Raw genomic sequence first — 17,266 nt, forward strand, 5'->3', positions numbered from 1 at the left:
GGGCCGAGATAGCGCCACTGCACTCCAGCCTGGGCAACAGAGCCAGACCCTGTCTCATTAAAAAAAAAAAAAAAAAATGAAAAGAACAAAACAAAAGGAGTGCAGTATAGCAGAAAAACAACATTCTCCAAATATGTTGGATTGTATCTGAAATAGCTAAACTTCCCAGATCATGATTCAAGTGGAGCAAATACTTCCTATACCCGTCAATTATATTTCCCTAACTGGAACTCTTTAGAACTTGATGTGAAACAATGCAGGTACTGTGAATAGTTCATGGTTCTTAAACTTTAAAGATTATTAGTACAAAACATACAATTCAACATTAGAATAAATATCCAGTATTTAAAGGAAAATTAAAGTAAGGAAACATGTTACAGACCTAAGACCAAATTAAACTTTCTTGGAATCTCTTCAGGAACCTCAAATACCGATACACAGAGGTAATATTTAGGTCCTTGTTTGGGGCAGTATGAGATTACGTTGAAAGTGACTTTTATTTCATCCTCAAAAGTGCTGTCGAATAGTTGGAATGACTTCGTTAACTTAAAACATAGTTACGACTTCTTAATCGACTTACAACAACAAACTATGGCATCGCAGAGAGCTTTTTAACGTTTATGAGCTTCATCTCTTTGAGGGTAAAGACAAGCTCCAAAACGGCTTTAGACAATGCTTCGGAAAAATGTTACGTAATTAATACATTAAAACTATACAACTTAATGGTAAGGAGACATTTCATAAAAACTTAACCAGTCGATCCAAAATAATTCCTAATTTTACGTAAGAGGCAAACGGTGAAAGACCGAACATTAACTTTGCCAATCACCTGAAAGGAGCAGCTTGGTAAAACTACCCAGGACCGCCTCAGCACTCAGGGGCAACAGCGAACTACTGAAGCAATAGCTCCACCTACTGATCCACCCTATACTTCCTTAAACATGTTGGCACCCCAAGTCTACAGTGATCGCGCTCTCTCCCCCTCCTCCACTCGCTGTGACCCAACCCAAATCTAGTTGAGTCACTAGCTCTTAATACTCATCCCCGTGCTCTTTATTCCAATTTCTTTTTCCTCCAGAAGGTTCTGCATAGCTCCCAAGCGTGAATTAAACTGAAAGGTGTCAAACACCGCAGTTCCAGAGTTGAGTCTGGAGGTGGAAAACAACCAAACCACTCCACCTGGAGCTGCGGGCCGGCGTGGCTCAGCGGTCCGCTCCCGGGAAGGAGGCCCCGGGCGCTTCACAATAGCTTTTCCATGTTGCCCCACTCGGTCGCTTCTCTCCACTCAACAACTCACACTCGTCCTCCGAACCGAAACCCTGAAGCCCCCCGGGTCTTGCCTCCGCTGGCCCTTCAGCCCGCCAACAGCCCGAGCCTCGCCTCCGCCCCCTCCGGGTGCCGAGGGAACTGAGAAGCAGAGAAATCTCCCTCCGCCCGTCTTCGCCCTGAATCTCTCCTCGCCTTTGCGGCTCTCCCCCTCTACATGGGCCCGGGCCCTTCTACCCCGCCGGCCGGGCCCTGCCCAGCTGCCCTTCCTCACCCTTTCATCTTCCCCGCCTGCTGAGGCCGTCGTTACCACCGATATCAACGCCGTCGTAGTCGCCGCCCTTAGGTCTCCGCACCCTTAGCTCGGGCCACTCAACCCCGCAAGCCTGCCTCCTAGCCTGGACAGGGAGCTGGGCGAGCGACGAAGGCCGCGAGAGTCGAGTGAGGGCTTCAGTCTGGTGGGGGCGGGAGTGTCTCCCGCCGCCGCGCTTGTGCCGCGCTTGTGCCGCCGCTTCTCCACACGTGCACTCGAGTCTCTCGGCTCCCTCCCGCAGCTGCCGCCAGCCAGACCCGCTGCCGCGCTGTGACCTTTCACCCCGCCCCTCGCGCGCCGGCGCGTCCGCCGCCTCACGCGCAGCCGCACTGCTCGCCTCCGCGCACCCTGCCCCCTCCATTCCGGAACCGCCATCTTTCTCCTGGACTGGGCCTTCTGGCGTCATGCTCCTCCCTCCCACCCGCTTACGACACTGCTTGTGGGGCTGGCTCGGTAGGCCCTGGCGGTAAAATCCAGATTTTTCCACCCCTCCCTCTCTTGTCCCATATCCGCAAGATAGTTTTTCTCGGCCCCGTTCTTCCTAGTTTGTGGTCTCCAGAGTGACCTTCAAACGCTGTTGCCTCCTAGTAGGGTTTTATAAAGTTAGTTCTTCTAAATGTAAAGAAATCTGTGGAAAGCTCAAGTAAGTTAGGTGTTTTAAAACAAACGTAGTTAACAATCGGCCGGATAGATTGGCTACCCTCCAGCACGCCTCAAGTTTTAAGATCACGTGATTGGCCCAAACCTCAGAGCCTGGAATTTTACCGGCGGACTCCAGAGGGACGGAACGCCACCGCCATTTCCTGTCCCTCGATTGTGGCGTGAACGTCACTTCCTTAGCAATGCGCTTTAACTCTTGCTGCCCACATTTTCCACATTGTACTTTATAACATACTCTTTGTGAAAATTTATCTTTTATTTCTTTAATCCAAGAAAATTAATATTCAAGGGATCCGTAAAAATTCAGGCCCCCCGACATGTAGCGCGCTGGGATGGAGGAGGCAGGGCGGAGCTCGACGTCATGTGACTGGTTGGGCCCGCCCCCCCTACCCTGTGCAGCTGAGGACTTCCCCTCCGTGGTGACAGAGCCTCTGGGTCCTCGGTCGGTACAGTCTCTGCACCTCGCGCCCCAGCAGGTGAGCGGCGACCGGTAACTGGCGAGTGGTGGGGATAGAGGGGGTGGAAGGAGGCAGAGGAGGGAGTGAACGGCGACTTTTCTGCCTGAGGCATCCTCCCCGCTGTCACCCTGCACCGGCAAGGAGCTCATTTCTCCTTAACTCCCGCTCCCCCAAGTGTGGTCGTTCTCGCTACTTGGGGATTCAGATGTCCACCTTTCCCAGGGTTGGAAGTGAGTGCGGCCATTATGGTTCCCTACTCAGAGCCTTTGGGTCTTCGGGTAGCAGATTGTTTCAGCCATTTCACAGGGTCTGCAGTAGACATTAGGTCCCATTCCTTAAAGCCCATTCTTTGGCAAAGGTCCTCACTGTCCTTACCCTCAGCTCAGGGCTGAGGAGCGGGGAGGTAGCAAAAACCCTGGAGGCAGAGGCGTCTCCGGTGAGACAGGCTTGGGAGGAACTGTCACTGATACGGCCCTCACTGCAGAGTCACTGTGAAGCTTCTCTCCGAATGTGCTTTCTCAGTGATTCTAAGGATTTTATCTGACATACCTGCAGGGAAGGTTCCGTAGATGTTCACGTGCCTCGGATGGGACTAGAAAGGTAAAAGAAGGGCTTTTACTTTTTCTTCTCTGCAGAGAGGACAGTTGAAGGAATACTGTCTTCAAAACAGGAGGTGTTAGTAATGCGACAGTCTCGATTGAATGAGGAGGCGTTGAAAGATGGTATTGTGGTGGTGTGGTGTGCAGGAGGCCCAGGCTGGTTTAGGGAAGAGTGAGTAGGGTTCCCTGAAACCGAAATAAGAAACTGATTGGGTTGGAAATAGTTAAACCAAATTGATTTCGCCATATGCTTAAAGGTAGAATCAAGACGAGACGTTGCTGTCTGCACATGTTTTCTGCCGTCAATCCTTCCCTTTTTGTCATTTTCCCCTAAAATACTACTGAATTGGCACTCCCAATCTATTTCTTGACCGGCTTTGTGGTAAATTTAGGTTAAGTAGCATTTGTATCCCTCTTTAGCTTTCCCCATTTGTAAAACTCCCGGTGCCCTCTTCAGATTTTGATGAATAGTATTTTGTGAAAATACAGAAATTGTTGTCCAATTGAAAATACAGGTGTTGTCCAACCCAAGTACTCCCATTCCGTCTGTAATGTATTATTACCAATGTTTTGATCCCAAACAATGTGCTTTAGGGAAGAATGTTTTTCAGTTTGTGGTTAAACTCTTTTATTTATACTGCAAAGTCAGAAAATTCCATGCTGCTTTTCAATTGAAGGTCTTACGAATATTACAAATTCGATTTTTAAAATTTAAATTACACCTTTCTTAATATGAAAAATTATATGCTCAGTTAAATCTTGTTTTCTAACTAAGGTAATTAAAGAAGACTGCTGGAAAATGAGGAAGATGGAATCATCTTTGAGTGGTGGATGTGACTGATTTATTTTTGTTTTTCTGTGTCTTCGAAATTCTATACAATAAACGGTCTTATTTTGTTAAGGAGAATAAAAAGTTAAAATTCTACAATAGCAGCAGTTTAACAAAGTATTTTTATAGTAAGTGCAAAATACATAACCTAGCTTATTGATGCTCCTTAGTAGAAAACATAACCTCGGAGATGTTGCTTTCCCCAAGTAATGAAGATACTACTATCTCTTGTGGATTTACCATTTTAGCATTTCGTACTTATGACCCATACTGGACAATAGACTAACATATTGATATATTTATGTCATCATGCCTGCTGTAGATATATATATATGTAGTTTTATCCATTAATTTTCTCCATAATAAGGTTCCTTGATCTCTAGAGGAGAGGGGGAAAAAAAAAGAAGTGTTACTTCAGTGACCAGGTGACATTGCACCACGTAAGGAGAATTCCTTATGTGGTCTGGAAGTCCTAACTAGTCCTGTCTGGCTGAGACCAAAATGGGAAAGAGAAAACCAGCTAGAAGCATTGACTACTAGAGGGGAAAATGTCAGTATGAAAGTGGTTGGATGAGTCTGCAGTTTTACTTCACAGTTCCCCCAGTTTTAGGGAACTCGTGAAAGCAATAACTTAGACCACTGATGAAATGTAGATTAGTAGTGGGAATTGGTGATTACGTTGCTAGTAAGGTTTAATGTGAAAAAAAGCTTTGACATTATACGCAGATCACACACACACACACACACACACACACACACACACGATTGGAAGCCTGGAAAACATTTCTGAGACTAGCCTTATCAGTTTATGAGTGTTACATGTAGAAATCTTAACATTTATTAGGGAACTGTGCTATAGTCCACCATTAAATAAAGCATAAGGGTTTGGTTTTATTTTAGGGCCCTTGGCACTTCTGGTTTTCTTTTCCTGAGTTCTTGTTTTCAGTGCCTTTATAGATTTTTGCCACCACTAAGAATGCTTTCTTCCCCATGGGCAGAGGTAGCCACTCAGTCCTATAGACTACTAATCATCATCATCATCATCTTTTCTATTCTTCTACTTGCACTTCTAGCATTGTATTTAATTCCTGTTCCCTGGGCTCTTCCTCAGCAAATCATAAAGCTCTCGGGACTGTGAACTATAATACTATTGTGTCTTCAGCACCAGAATACTGAAGTACCTGATAGGAACTCAGTAAATTATTTATTGAATGAATGTTGGGCAATTAGACAAGGAAATTAAACCACTTTAATTTTTGTAGATCATAGCTCTTCCTAAAGTTGTGCACTAAATGTTAGCTTTTAAATATAAACTGGTAATAACCTTCCAAATTCATGGTCAATACAATAGATAAAAACCTCAGATGGACTTTATTAATGCTGAGACCAACTTATTTTCACAGCATGTTTGTTTACTAATAAGTATGGTTATCATCAAAATATGGGAGAGAAGGGAAGAGGAATGAATTGTACTAAATGAAAAAGTGGCTCTGCATGATCTATAAGTGGACTAGCACTAGACTAAAAGTCAGAGGATCTTCATTCAGCTCTGCCACTTTAGTTATATGTCCTTTTACGTAATGCTGGGGAGGGGTTCAGGTTTGATACTTAGGAACCTTCCTATTACATAAACCCTAGGTAATCTATGTGAAAGTATCTTAAAAACTAAGTGGTGTCTGTAATCCCAGTGCTTTGGGAGGCCAAGGCGGGCAGATCACAACGTCAGGAGATCGAGACCATCCTGGCTAACACGGTGAAACCCTGTCTTTACTTAAAAAAATTAAAAAAATTAGCCAGGCATGGCGGCACGTGCATGTAGTGCCAGCTACTCAGGAGGCTGAGGCAGGAGAATCACTTGAACCCGACAGGTGGAGGTTGCAGTGAGCCAAGATCACACCACTGCGCTCCAGCCTGGGCAACAGAGTGAGACTCCATCTCAAAAAAAACAAAAAAAAAAAACAAAAAAACTTAAGTGGTGTGTAAAATGGTAAAGCAGTGTAGCTCAGACTTTACATGAATTGATTTCCCAGTCATAGAGACCTAGTTGAAGTTCTGGCCCTACCACTTAATAACTGTGTGACTTTGGACAGTGTACTTAAGTAAGGTTAAGTTTTCTCACGTTTAAATCTATACCATGGGTGCTATTAAGTTAGATCATGAATGTAAAATGCCTAGAACATATTTTGTAAAAAAAATTTTTAATTAATTTTACTGATAACTACTTTGATTTTATATACTGAATTTCTAAAGGAGACTTAAAGACAACCCACAGAATTGACTGATGTCCCTGTGAGCAGCAGGTTTGGGGCATGAAGAAGAGAGTAGAATTTGAAAAGAAGCTATTACCCAAAAAATGGGGGAACAAGAAAAATGTACTTGTAGCAAAGATTCTAAAAACAGATTTATTAATTGTATCTGAAAAATATCAAGATAAAGTCCCTTATTTGGGCAACTGCAGTGTCTTAATATTTTCTGTATAAAGATTTTCCAAAGCTTGTAATCATTAATATATGGAATAAATTTAAGGAGGCAGTTCTTCACTTTTGAAGTTTTTATTCCTGCAACGGATTATAGAAGTATATTAAAATTGTACAGATTGTAGAGCAAGGTCTTTTGAGTTAATGCTTATAAGCTTAAAAATTTTGTCTTTTTAAAAAAATTAAGTGTTTTTATATCTTATTTTTATCCTTATATGAAATAGACAAAGAAATGTAGAGAACATAATGGAGACATAAACTAGAGTAAAATTCTTCCCTTCTTAAATTCATGATTCACAAGGGTTAGTAGTTTTGCAATGGAAAATATCAGCAAATTAAACAGTAAGTATAGCTATCATGAGTTTATGAATCACTTTATTCCTGAAAAAAAAAATTACTCATTTGTCTCAAGGAAAGATTTTATTAAGTTTATTGACTTTTCCTTAATGTTGATTGTCTATTATAACAAATGGATTTATTGATTTAGGAATGAATTTATTCTTTATACTAAGTAACTTTATTGTAAATAAATAAATTGTGGGCAATAAAAATGTTTTCCATATAATTTCTGAAGAGAATATTAGTTTTGCTATTCTCTTTTTTCCCTATGGTGAAATGAAAGCGACTTTGGTTTTTATAAGTGTATTCATTTATATTTAGTATATACATATTATGTATATACTATATATAGAGTAAATATTTGTAGTATATAAAGTATGCAATGTGTGTGTATGTATATATAAAGACAGCTGAAGTGGTTGTGTATCTTCGTAGTAACATATTTATTTTTACCTGAAACTACTGAAGTGCTCTTTAGAATTATATAATGATTTATTTATGTTTGAAACTCCTCTTTCTGTATATTTCTTTGTAGTTAGCTCTAGTTAATAAATTTACAACTGTGATTAGCTGTTTTTAAAAATTAATGGTATATCGTAAGTATTTTCTGATTTAAATTTTAGAAGGAAACACTTTCTTATATCTTAAGGTTTTAAAAATCACTATTATTTTTGGTATTATTATGACTAACAACAAAAATTTCAGTTTTGGTTCTTAATGCTATCTGTTGAAACTGTTCTCTTGGTAAGCCTTTAAAAAAATTTTATCTGCAACATGCCACATTTTGTTTCTTTTCTGAAAAATAATTAAGCTTATTTCACTGAAAATAAAATGGGTGGTATATGATATGATATAGAAGAGTTTCAGATGTGCTTGAGCAATGAAAAGCAACCAGACTTTATAAGCTTTTAGTTCTTAGTTTAATTTTTTTAATGTTTAAAGGTAAAATAGAGAAGACTAATTGAATTGGAAAATACCTATAAAATTGAAAAAAGATCATATGTATAATAATAATAGTATATACATATGGAAAAAGTTGTAAGGAAATGCATCAAAATAAGTAATTATCTCTAGATTGATGCATTAAAGAAAAAATTAAAATTTATTACTATACCTTCTGTATATTTGAATTCATAATGTCAATAGGCATTGCAAAATATTTCTTAATTTGATATGGAAAATTAAGGCACCTAAATAATTCTTTCATCTTAACTACTTGGATATCTTAAGTGAAAATGTTTTGTCTCATCCAGGTAGCTGAGTAAGTTATTTAATTTTATAGGTGTGTAAATATATTTTTAATTTTAAGTATATAAGTGCAGCAGAATTTTAAAAAGCAGAGTAAATCTCAGTATATAAGATAATTTACCACATTTCAAAGGGATAATTCAATCCAGTGGTGAAAAAGGGCACATGTATATCGTAAATGTTAACTGATACAACTTACTCATCTAGAAGAAAATATAATTGATCCAATACATTGCAACAGATGCAAAAACTGATTTCAGATGGATTAGAGGCTTAAATGTAAACAATAAAATATTTAAGATATTAATCTCCTAAATTTCCTTTATACATACAATCCAGGTGTTTTTTAAACCAAGATAGGAAACCTAAAAGTCATAAAAGTATGGATAGACACATGAGACTGCGTGGAAACGAAGGATTCTTTAGTGGCAAAAATAAAGGACCAAAGACAAAATCAGGCGGAAAAAAAGGCTTGAGATATATGTAACAGATGAGTTAACCATTGTAAGAACTCTTTCCAATTAAGAAAAAGTTCACCCAGTAAAAATATGGATAAAACATGTCACCAGAAGTTCACAGAAGAGAAATCCAAACATTCAACAAACAATAAAGGATGTGTAACCTTACTAGTAATCAATATACTAACAATGAAATATTATTTCTCTGACAAGCAAAAATTAAGTGGTAAACCTGCTAGCAGGGATATGTGGAGAAGGATTATCTCATAAAATGCTAGCGGAGATGTGAGGTGTTAGAGTTTTTCCTAGTAAACAATCAAGCAACATCAGTTAATACTGAGAATACATGTATTTTCCACCCATCAGTCTAACTCCATGTAATCTTTTCCTTAGAAATAAAAGCACCAGTAAGAGTTTACATGAGTGTTAGCTGCAACAGTGTTTCAATGTTTCAATGTTAGTAGTGGCAAAAAACGTGGAAACAAAGGGAATGCCTGTTAATAGGGGTATTGTTATGTAAATTATGGCCGAGGCATTTTATGGAGTGTTGTGAAGTGATTAAATGGTAGGAGTTAAATCTACTGGTGATTAGAAAGGATTTCCAAGTACATTCTGAAAGGATTTCTATCATGTATCTTTTTTTTTTTTTTTTCCTGAGACAGGATCTTGCTGTTACCCAGATTGAAGTGTACTGGTGCTGTCTTGGCTCGCTGCAACTTCCTCCTCTTAGGTTTAAGCTATCCTCCTGCCTCAGCCTCCAGAGTAGCTGGGGCTACAGGTGTGCACCACCACACCTGGCTAATTTTTTGTATTTTTGGTAGAGACGGGGTTTCACCTTATTGCCCAGGCCATCATGTATCTTAAGAAAAAAAAAAATACAAAGTACAGAGAAACATTTGTAATGATAACTCATTTTTTATAAAACCAGTTGAAAAACACCATGAGTTTTGTATATTTTTACCTGGTTGTCACCATTGGAAAGAGGAAATAAGCAGAAAAGGAAAGAGACAGAATATCCATAGTAACATATTTATATAAAACTACATGTTTGTACATGTCTGTGTATACGATGGATTATGGGAAACAATGGGCACTAAGATGATTTACTTTCTTCCTTACACTTTACATTGTATGTTTTTATTTTTACAGTGGACATGAAGTGTTTCTGTAATTAGGAAAAACAGGCTGGGCATGGTGGCTCACGCCTGTAATCCCAGCACTTTGGGAGGCTGAGGCAGGTAGATCGCTTGAGCCCGGTGTTGGAGACCATCCTGGGCAACATGGCAAGACCCACCTCTACCAGTAAAAAATAAAAATTAAAAAAATTATTTGGGCACGATGGCATGCACCTGTAGTCCCAGCTACTCAAGAGGCTGAGGTGGGAGGATCACTTGAGCCCGGGGCATTCAAGGTTTCAGTGAACTGCGAATGTGCCACTGCACTCCAGCCTGGGTATCAGAGCGACACCCTGTCTCAAAAGTAAGAAAAAAAAAAAAAGAAAAGAAAAATGTACCAATAAATGATAGGGACTACTAGATAGGATTACAAATTTGGCATGTTATTTTTGGTATGGATAGTCAGTGCTATAGACACGCTTTCTGCCTTAGAGTGTAGAGCACATTGCACAAGTGTGGGATCTGTCACCTGACTTAATCATATGACAGAATCATAAGAAAAGTCCCTATTTGGGTTTTGGCATATAAACTGGATTACAAGATTAACTTGCCTTAAGAAAACTTTAAACAAGAACTTCTTTAAAGAAGCAAAATAAAAAGTACTTATAATTGTTTAATACTTGATTTCTGTCCTTTTAAAAGTATCTCCATAGAATACATCATTCAAAGCCTAGATAGAAAATAGCAGATGCTTTAGAGTTGGATTTGTTGCATACTTAAAGTAGCTGTATTTTTTTCTCACATTGGTATTTCTTCCCCTTTTCATTACCAGTTTTATTAATTGCATATATGTGCTTTAATGTAAGCTGTCCAAAGTTTTTTTTACAAGAGTTGGGGTATATGTAAATAAAAATAATTTTAGAGTAGTATTAATATAGCAAAGAGATGAAGGAAACCAGACTGTGTGAGTCAAATCCTGGCTCTGCTTCCTAGTGGTGTGACTTTGGAGGAGTTACTTGTGTCTTTTTGCATTGCATTTTTCTCAACTTTAAAATAAGGATAATAAGAGTATTTAACTTCATTGGGTGTTGTGAATAATAGAAGCGATTGGAATAATAACTAGCACATAAGAGCCATATATATATTTGCCAGCTGGGTGCAGTGGCTCACACCTGTAATCCCAGCACTTTGGGAGGCCGATGCAGGCGGATTGCTTGAGCCCAGGAGTTGAAGGGCAACATGGCAAAACCATGTCTGTACAAAAAAAAAAAAAAAAAATTAGCCAGGCGTGGTGGCGCACACGTCTAGCTCCAGCTATTCGGGAGGCTGAGGTGGGAGGATTGCTTGAGCCTGGGAGGCAGAGGTTGCAGTGAGCTGAGATCGTGCCACTGCAGACCCTGGGTGACAGAGCCAGGCCCTGTCTCAGAAAAATATATATGTAATAATAATATGTGTTATTATTTGCTCAGTCAATTAGGTGCAATATATAATAGTTTTACTTGGCTCAGTTGTTTTAACATTCATTTACTCATCCAACAATATTTTTAATTCAGTTGAATGGGTAATACATGTACAAATATGGTAAAATTTATATATTCATACAAGTGTGTTTTCTCTCCCCTCATCCTTATTCTTTTCTTCCTCCATATATTTATCCACAAATGGTAGCACCTCTTTGTATTATTCTGGACCTTACATTTTTCGCTTGAGTATTACATTGGGAGATCTTTTCACATTGATACAGTTAAAACTGCCTCATTCTTTTTAATGATAGTTTAGTATTCAATTGTATTAATATACCCTCATCATCATATGTAACATTTATTGAGAGCTTACTCCTGATCCAGATGCTTTCTTAATACTTTAGTTTTATTAACTCATGGAAGCCTCATAGCAACCTATGAGATAGGCACTATTTTTCTATATTTAACAAATGAGGAAAACTAGGCACGGGATGATTAAATGTCCAACAGTCACACAGTTTATAAGTGGTAGGGCTCAGGATTAGAGCCCGGGGAGTCACTTTCCAGAGATTGCTGCCATACCACCACTAAACATGTAGCCTGTCATAGTATTACAGGGTATTTAACCAGCCTCCATATTAATGGACATTCCAATCTTTTGTTTAAGAAACAGTGCTATAGTTAATATTTTGTTAATAGAACATTTTGTACATCTACAATAAATTCCTAGAAATGGACTAGCCATGTCAAAGGTAAGTACAATTTGAATTTTGGTGGGCACTGCCAAATTGCTCTCCAATTTAGGGATGTTCAGAAGTTCACCTTTGTCCTTAGTAATTTGCCAAAATCTGCCATTTAGCTTGGGTCTTTGGAAGGTGTGCTTTTAACATTTCTAGCATCCCTGAATTGTGTGTGATCTACCATCATGTAATAGCTTAAGTTACTATCATATGGAATTAATGTAACAATGTCAGTATGAGAGGTGTGACCTTTGGACTTACTACTTTCGAATAACAGTAGGTATTTTAGATATAACTTGAAATGCTCCTTAGTGTGATTTATACATTGAAATTCTATCAATCGAAGTTTGAATAGATATTGTTGAAAAAGTAAAATGCTGTAATTGTTAATAATTGTGAAGTTGCTGATTTTATGTACCAAAGCAATTATGTAAGAGTGTTCAAATAGTTAAATGGTGAATCAGATTGCATTTGAACATTAAGTGTGTGGTAGCTAGCTAAATAGAGGAATAGCTGTGTCCTTTCTTGTGAAAAGTGAGTTTTTGGTAATCCGTGAGTCCTAGTCTTAGGTAATGCAAAATGAGGTAGTGAGGAGCTTTATTTAGATGAGTTATAAAATCCACAAATTATTTTGAATATAACACACTTGGTTTCAGTGCCCAATATTTCACTTGTTCAAGAAAGGAAAAAGTATCTCTATGAATCTAAGAAGCAGATTGACTGACACCAAACTCTTCAATGTGATCCAAAATAGACACTTAAAATACAGAATCTTCTCAGGTCCCAACGTAGTATACCTGCAGTGCCTGAATATGGCCCTGTAGTACCTGCTTATTGTACAGTGGGGCGTGTGTGTGTGTTTTAAATATCACCTCATTCTCCCTAAGATACTCTACTGGAGATAGGGACAGCTTGGAAAGTAGCTGTAAATAGAGATAAACAGGCTGTCAGAAACAGTTATTTATTGTGAGCTAATTCTACCTCAGAGTAGTATAAAGCAACAGAAAATAACTTTCCCTATACCTCCGCCCTCCAAATGAGCCATTGAACCATATCAACTTTGATGTCCAAATTATTAGAGCTTAATCTGAGTCTTGGACAACAAACCCTTCTATGCCTCATGGCACGAAAGTGTGTTCAAGATGGAGTTAATATTTTCCTAAATTCTCATTCAACATATTGTAAGCTGATATGCCACTAGCCCCATTCTGAAAATATAGATGAATAAAGTACTTAAGAGGCACATCTGACTTCTATACTCTTGAGCTATTAAGTGACTGTGGAAATTCCCAGAATTAGTTAAACTTGGCAGGACCAGAGAGTGCCCACACAGCCTTATCCAGAGCCACATATATTTATTCTAAATAGACAACTGGTTTGGCTAAGTTTTCATCTGTTTCCCCTATGCTGTTTCTAGGGTTAAAATTCTCTTAACAAATTTGCATAGGTCAAATAGTCCTTTAGAAATACTCTATTAGTTGGCTGGGCCTCGTGGCTCACGCCTGTAATCCCAGCACTTTGGGAGGCCAAGGTGGGTGGATCATGAGGTCAAGAGATTGAGACCATCCTGGCCAACATGGTGAAACCCCATCTCTACTGAAAATACAAAAATTAGCTGGGCTTGGTGGTGTGCGCCTGTAGTCCCAGCTACTCAGGAGGCTGAGGGAGGAGAATCACTTGAACCTAGGAGGCAGAGGTTACAGTCAGCTGAGATCACACCCACTGCACTCCAGCCTGGCGATAGAGTGAGACTCTGTCTCAAAAAAAGAAAAGAAAAGAAAAGAAATACTGTATTAGTCAACAAATAAAAGCAAAAGTGAACATGTGTCCTGTGGAAGCATGCCTTTATAGGAGTCATGCTGGCAATAACTTGTGCTTTTAAAAAAATAATTTTATTGATATATAATTGACATATCTGCACATAAAGTATACAGTTGGATAAGTTTTAATATATGTATACACACATGAAGCCAGCACTATAATCAATATAGTGAACATATCCATCACACCCAAGAGAAGTTTCTTTGTTCCTCTTTTTAATCCTGTCCTTCCATACCTCCCCACCTCCTGTCCTTAACCATCCACTGATGTATTTTCTGTCATTATAGGTTAGTTTGCATTACATGTATCGATGATTCATATTTTCCTTGCTGACTATTATTCCATTTTATGGATATACCATAGTTTGTTTATCCATCCACCCATTGCTGGATATTTGTGCTGTCTTTCCACTTTTTGGCCATTATGAATAAAGGTCCTATGAACATTCATGTAAGTCTTTGGACATAAGCTTTCTCATGGGGAAATACCAAGGAGTAGAATGGCTGAATCATATGGTAAGTGTAATTTTAACTTTCTAAGAAACTGCCAAACTGTTTTCCAAAGTGGTTGTACCATTTTACAGTTCTACTAGCAATATGTGAGTGTGTTAGTTGTTCTACATCGTTACCAACACTTCCTTTGTCAGTCTTTTAAACTTTTAGCCATTCTGATAGCTGTGGAATGGCATTTCATTGTGGTTTTAACTTGCATTTTCCTAGTGACTAATGAGCTTAAGCATCTTTTCATGTACTTTGCCATCTATCTTCCTTGGTTAAGTGAATGTTCAAATCTTTTGCCTGTTTTAATTGAGTTTTCCTATTATTGAGTTTTGATCTTTGTAGATTCTGGATATAAGTTCTTTGTCAGGTTTATGTCTGTAAATATTTTCTCCCAGTCTTTACCTTGTCTTTTTGTTCTAACAATGTTTTTTGATGAGCAGAGATTTGAAGTCCAGTTTACCATTTTATTCTTTTGTGGATTGAGCTTTTAGTGTTATGTCAAATCCAAGGTCACAAAGGAAGTTTTATAGTTTTAGGTTTTACATTTAGGTCTACCATCCGTTTTTAGATTTTTCTATATAGTTATGGGTTTTTTTTTTTTGCATTTTATGTATACGTTGGTTCTACCACCACTTGTTGAAAAGACAATATGCTTTCTACACTGAATTGCCTTTGCACTTTTGTCAAAAGCCAGTTTTCCATATATGTGTTGGAGTAGAGCCTTTTTGAGCTAATAAATTTTGTAAAATTTTAAATAATAGTACTAGGCAGATTAATAGGGATTAAATTTTATCTGTTCATTATAGAATTATATGTGTTCTACCATTCACAAGATTGAACAAATTGACCATTAAAATTATTAATAAAATTATAACTTAATAAATTGAATCTAATTTAATATTTTCTTAATATTTAAGAATATTTAATCATAATTTTTGATCTTAGAAGGTCATTCTGTGATGGTAATATATGGATTCAGCTTTGGCGTCAGTTGAATATTTTAAAAATCTTGGCCATCAAGCATTAGGCCAAAATGTGTATTCAGTGTACTTTGAAAGGGTTTTATCAGTTTTCACTCAACGATTAGAGTTTCTATTTCCCCCCACACCCTTGCCAGTACTGTCACTGAGCAATATTTAGTAATTGCCTACTATGTGCCAAGGCACTTTACTGGATAATTGGAGTGTTCAATAAACAAAGCAGAGGCGGTCCCTGTTTTTCTAGCATTTACAGTCTGGAAGTGAAGACAGACATTGAACAGCTTCTTTCACATTTTTTAATCACAAGAGTAGTAAGTGCTATTAAGAAGCAATATTAGAGACCTTGAGCACATACCAGAGGAGCAGGCAGTTAATTTCTTAGTAAATCATACTATTGAAAACTTCTTCTCTCCCCACAACTAATTTAGTTAAATAAACCCTGGTTGTTAATCATAGTATACTAGGTAAACTGTTAGAAACACAGATTTCTTGTCCTCTGAATTGAAAATGTCTGGACTTTTGACTATAGTCATTATTTAAATCCAGATTGTGAGGTGTTTTTTCACCTATCTTAGGCAGCATTCTTTTCTTCTTTTATCCTTTGTGCTTTAGGATATATTTTTATTGCAGAGATTTTATGAATTCCTGAATTAAATGTGAACCTATTTATGTAACACTCTCTTCTAAACATTGGGTTAATATACCTGAGCACAGTTTATGAACCTTTGTCCTCTTCTATTCCATCCATTAAATAAATGACAGGATGGCTGGGCATGGTGGCTTACGCCTGTAATCCCAGCACTTTGGGAGGCCAAGGTGGGCGGATCACAAGATCAAGAGATCGAGACCATCCTGGCCAACATGGTGAAACCCTGTCTCTACTAAAAATACAAAAAAATTAGCCAGGTGTGGTGGCGGGTGCCTGTAGTCCCCGCTACTCAGGAGGCTGAGGCAGGAGAATGGCATAAACCTGGGAGTTTGGAGCTTGCAGTGAGCCGAGATCGCGCCACTGCACTCCAGCCTGGGCGACAGAGTAAGACTCCATCTCAAAAAAATAAAAAATAAAACTAAACAAATGACAGGATGGATTCGTTTAAATGTAGACATCGGCCGGGTGCAGTGGCTCACCCCTGTAATCCCAGCACTTTGGGAGGCCAAGGCGGGCAGATCACAAGATCAAGAGATCGAGACCATCCTGGCCAATATGGTGAAACCCTGTCTCTACTAAACATACAAAAATTAGCTGGGCATGGTGGCACACACCTGCAGTCCCAGCTATTCGGGAGGCGGAGGCAGTAGAATTGCTTGAATCTGGGAGGGGGAGGTTGCAGTGAGCTGAAATCGCGCCACTGCACTCCAGCCTGCCCATAGAGTGAGACTGTCTCAAAAAAAAGAAAAAAAAGAAAAGAAAAAGAAAAGTAGACATCATATTTTCTTTTCTTTTTTTTTTTTTTTCTTTTTTTTTTTGAGACAGGGTCTCACTGTGTTGTCCAAGCTGGTCTTGAACTCCTGGACTCAAGCGTGATCCTCCCACCTCAGCCTCCCAAGTAGCTGAGAATACAGGCGTGAGCCACCGTACCTAGACAGCATCATTTTATAAGTGTAATAGCATTTTTAGTACAACACTGTTGATGCTGTCTCTTTTTTGTTCCTTGTATGTGTGTCAGTCTCAAATGCCTACATTTCTTACATTTGGCTAGTTTAGCTGCTCATGATTTTTTTTTTTTTTTTTGGGCAAAGCCATCAAAATTTGCTCAGTAACGAGGGTTAACGAGGGTAATATGGTAATTGTAAAGTTTTAAAAATAAGTTTCGGCTGGGCTTGGTGGCTCACATGTGTTATCCCAGTGCTTTGGGAGGCCGAGGTGGGTAGATCACCTGAGGTCGGGAGTTCAAGACCAGCCTGACCAACATGTAGAAACCCCGACTCTACTAAAAATACATAATTAGCCGGGCATGGAGGCACATGCCTGTAATCGCAGCTACTCTGGAGGCTGAAGC

The 17,266-nt window shown here is 38.8% G+C and overlaps 2 protein-coding genes across 6 annotated transcripts in view; one reads left to right on the plus strand and one right to left on the minus strand.

Moving 5' to 3' along the window:
- Positions 1-1,968, minus strand: part of NAA50 (N-alpha-acetyltransferase 50, NatE catalytic subunit) — a 27,535-nt gene extending 25,567 nt beyond the window's left edge. Inside the window, exon 1 of one of the 4 annotated variants that reach the window (XM_004036075.5) lies at positions 1,541-1,968. In XM_004036075.5, the coding sequence (XP_004036123.1) occupies positions 1,541-1,548 (8 nt within the window). In that variant the 5' untranslated portion in view covers positions 1,549-1,968. The remainder of the gene's footprint in view (positions 1-1,540) is intronic. The other 3 variants (XM_019024123.4, XM_055381653.2, XM_055381652.2) reach the window with 3 other exon arrangements.
- The window catches only part of ATP6V1A (ATPase H+ transporting V1 subunit A), a 66,906-nt gene continuing 51,532 nt past the window's right edge, over positions 1,893-17,266 (plus strand). The window contains exon 1 of one of the 2 annotated variants that reach the window (XM_019023949.4): positions 1,893-2,715. The gene's annotated coding sequence lies outside the window, so the exon portion shown is untranslated. The other variant, XM_055381651.2, reaches the window with a different exon arrangement.

This window comes from Gorilla gorilla, chromosome 2 (assembly GCF_029281585.2).
Source record: "Gorilla gorilla gorilla isolate KB3781 chromosome 2, NHGRI_mGorGor1-v2.1_pri, whole genome shotgun sequence".
In the NCBI taxonomy this organism is placed as follows: Eukaryota; Metazoa; Chordata; class Mammalia; order Primates; family Hominidae; genus Gorilla; species Gorilla gorilla.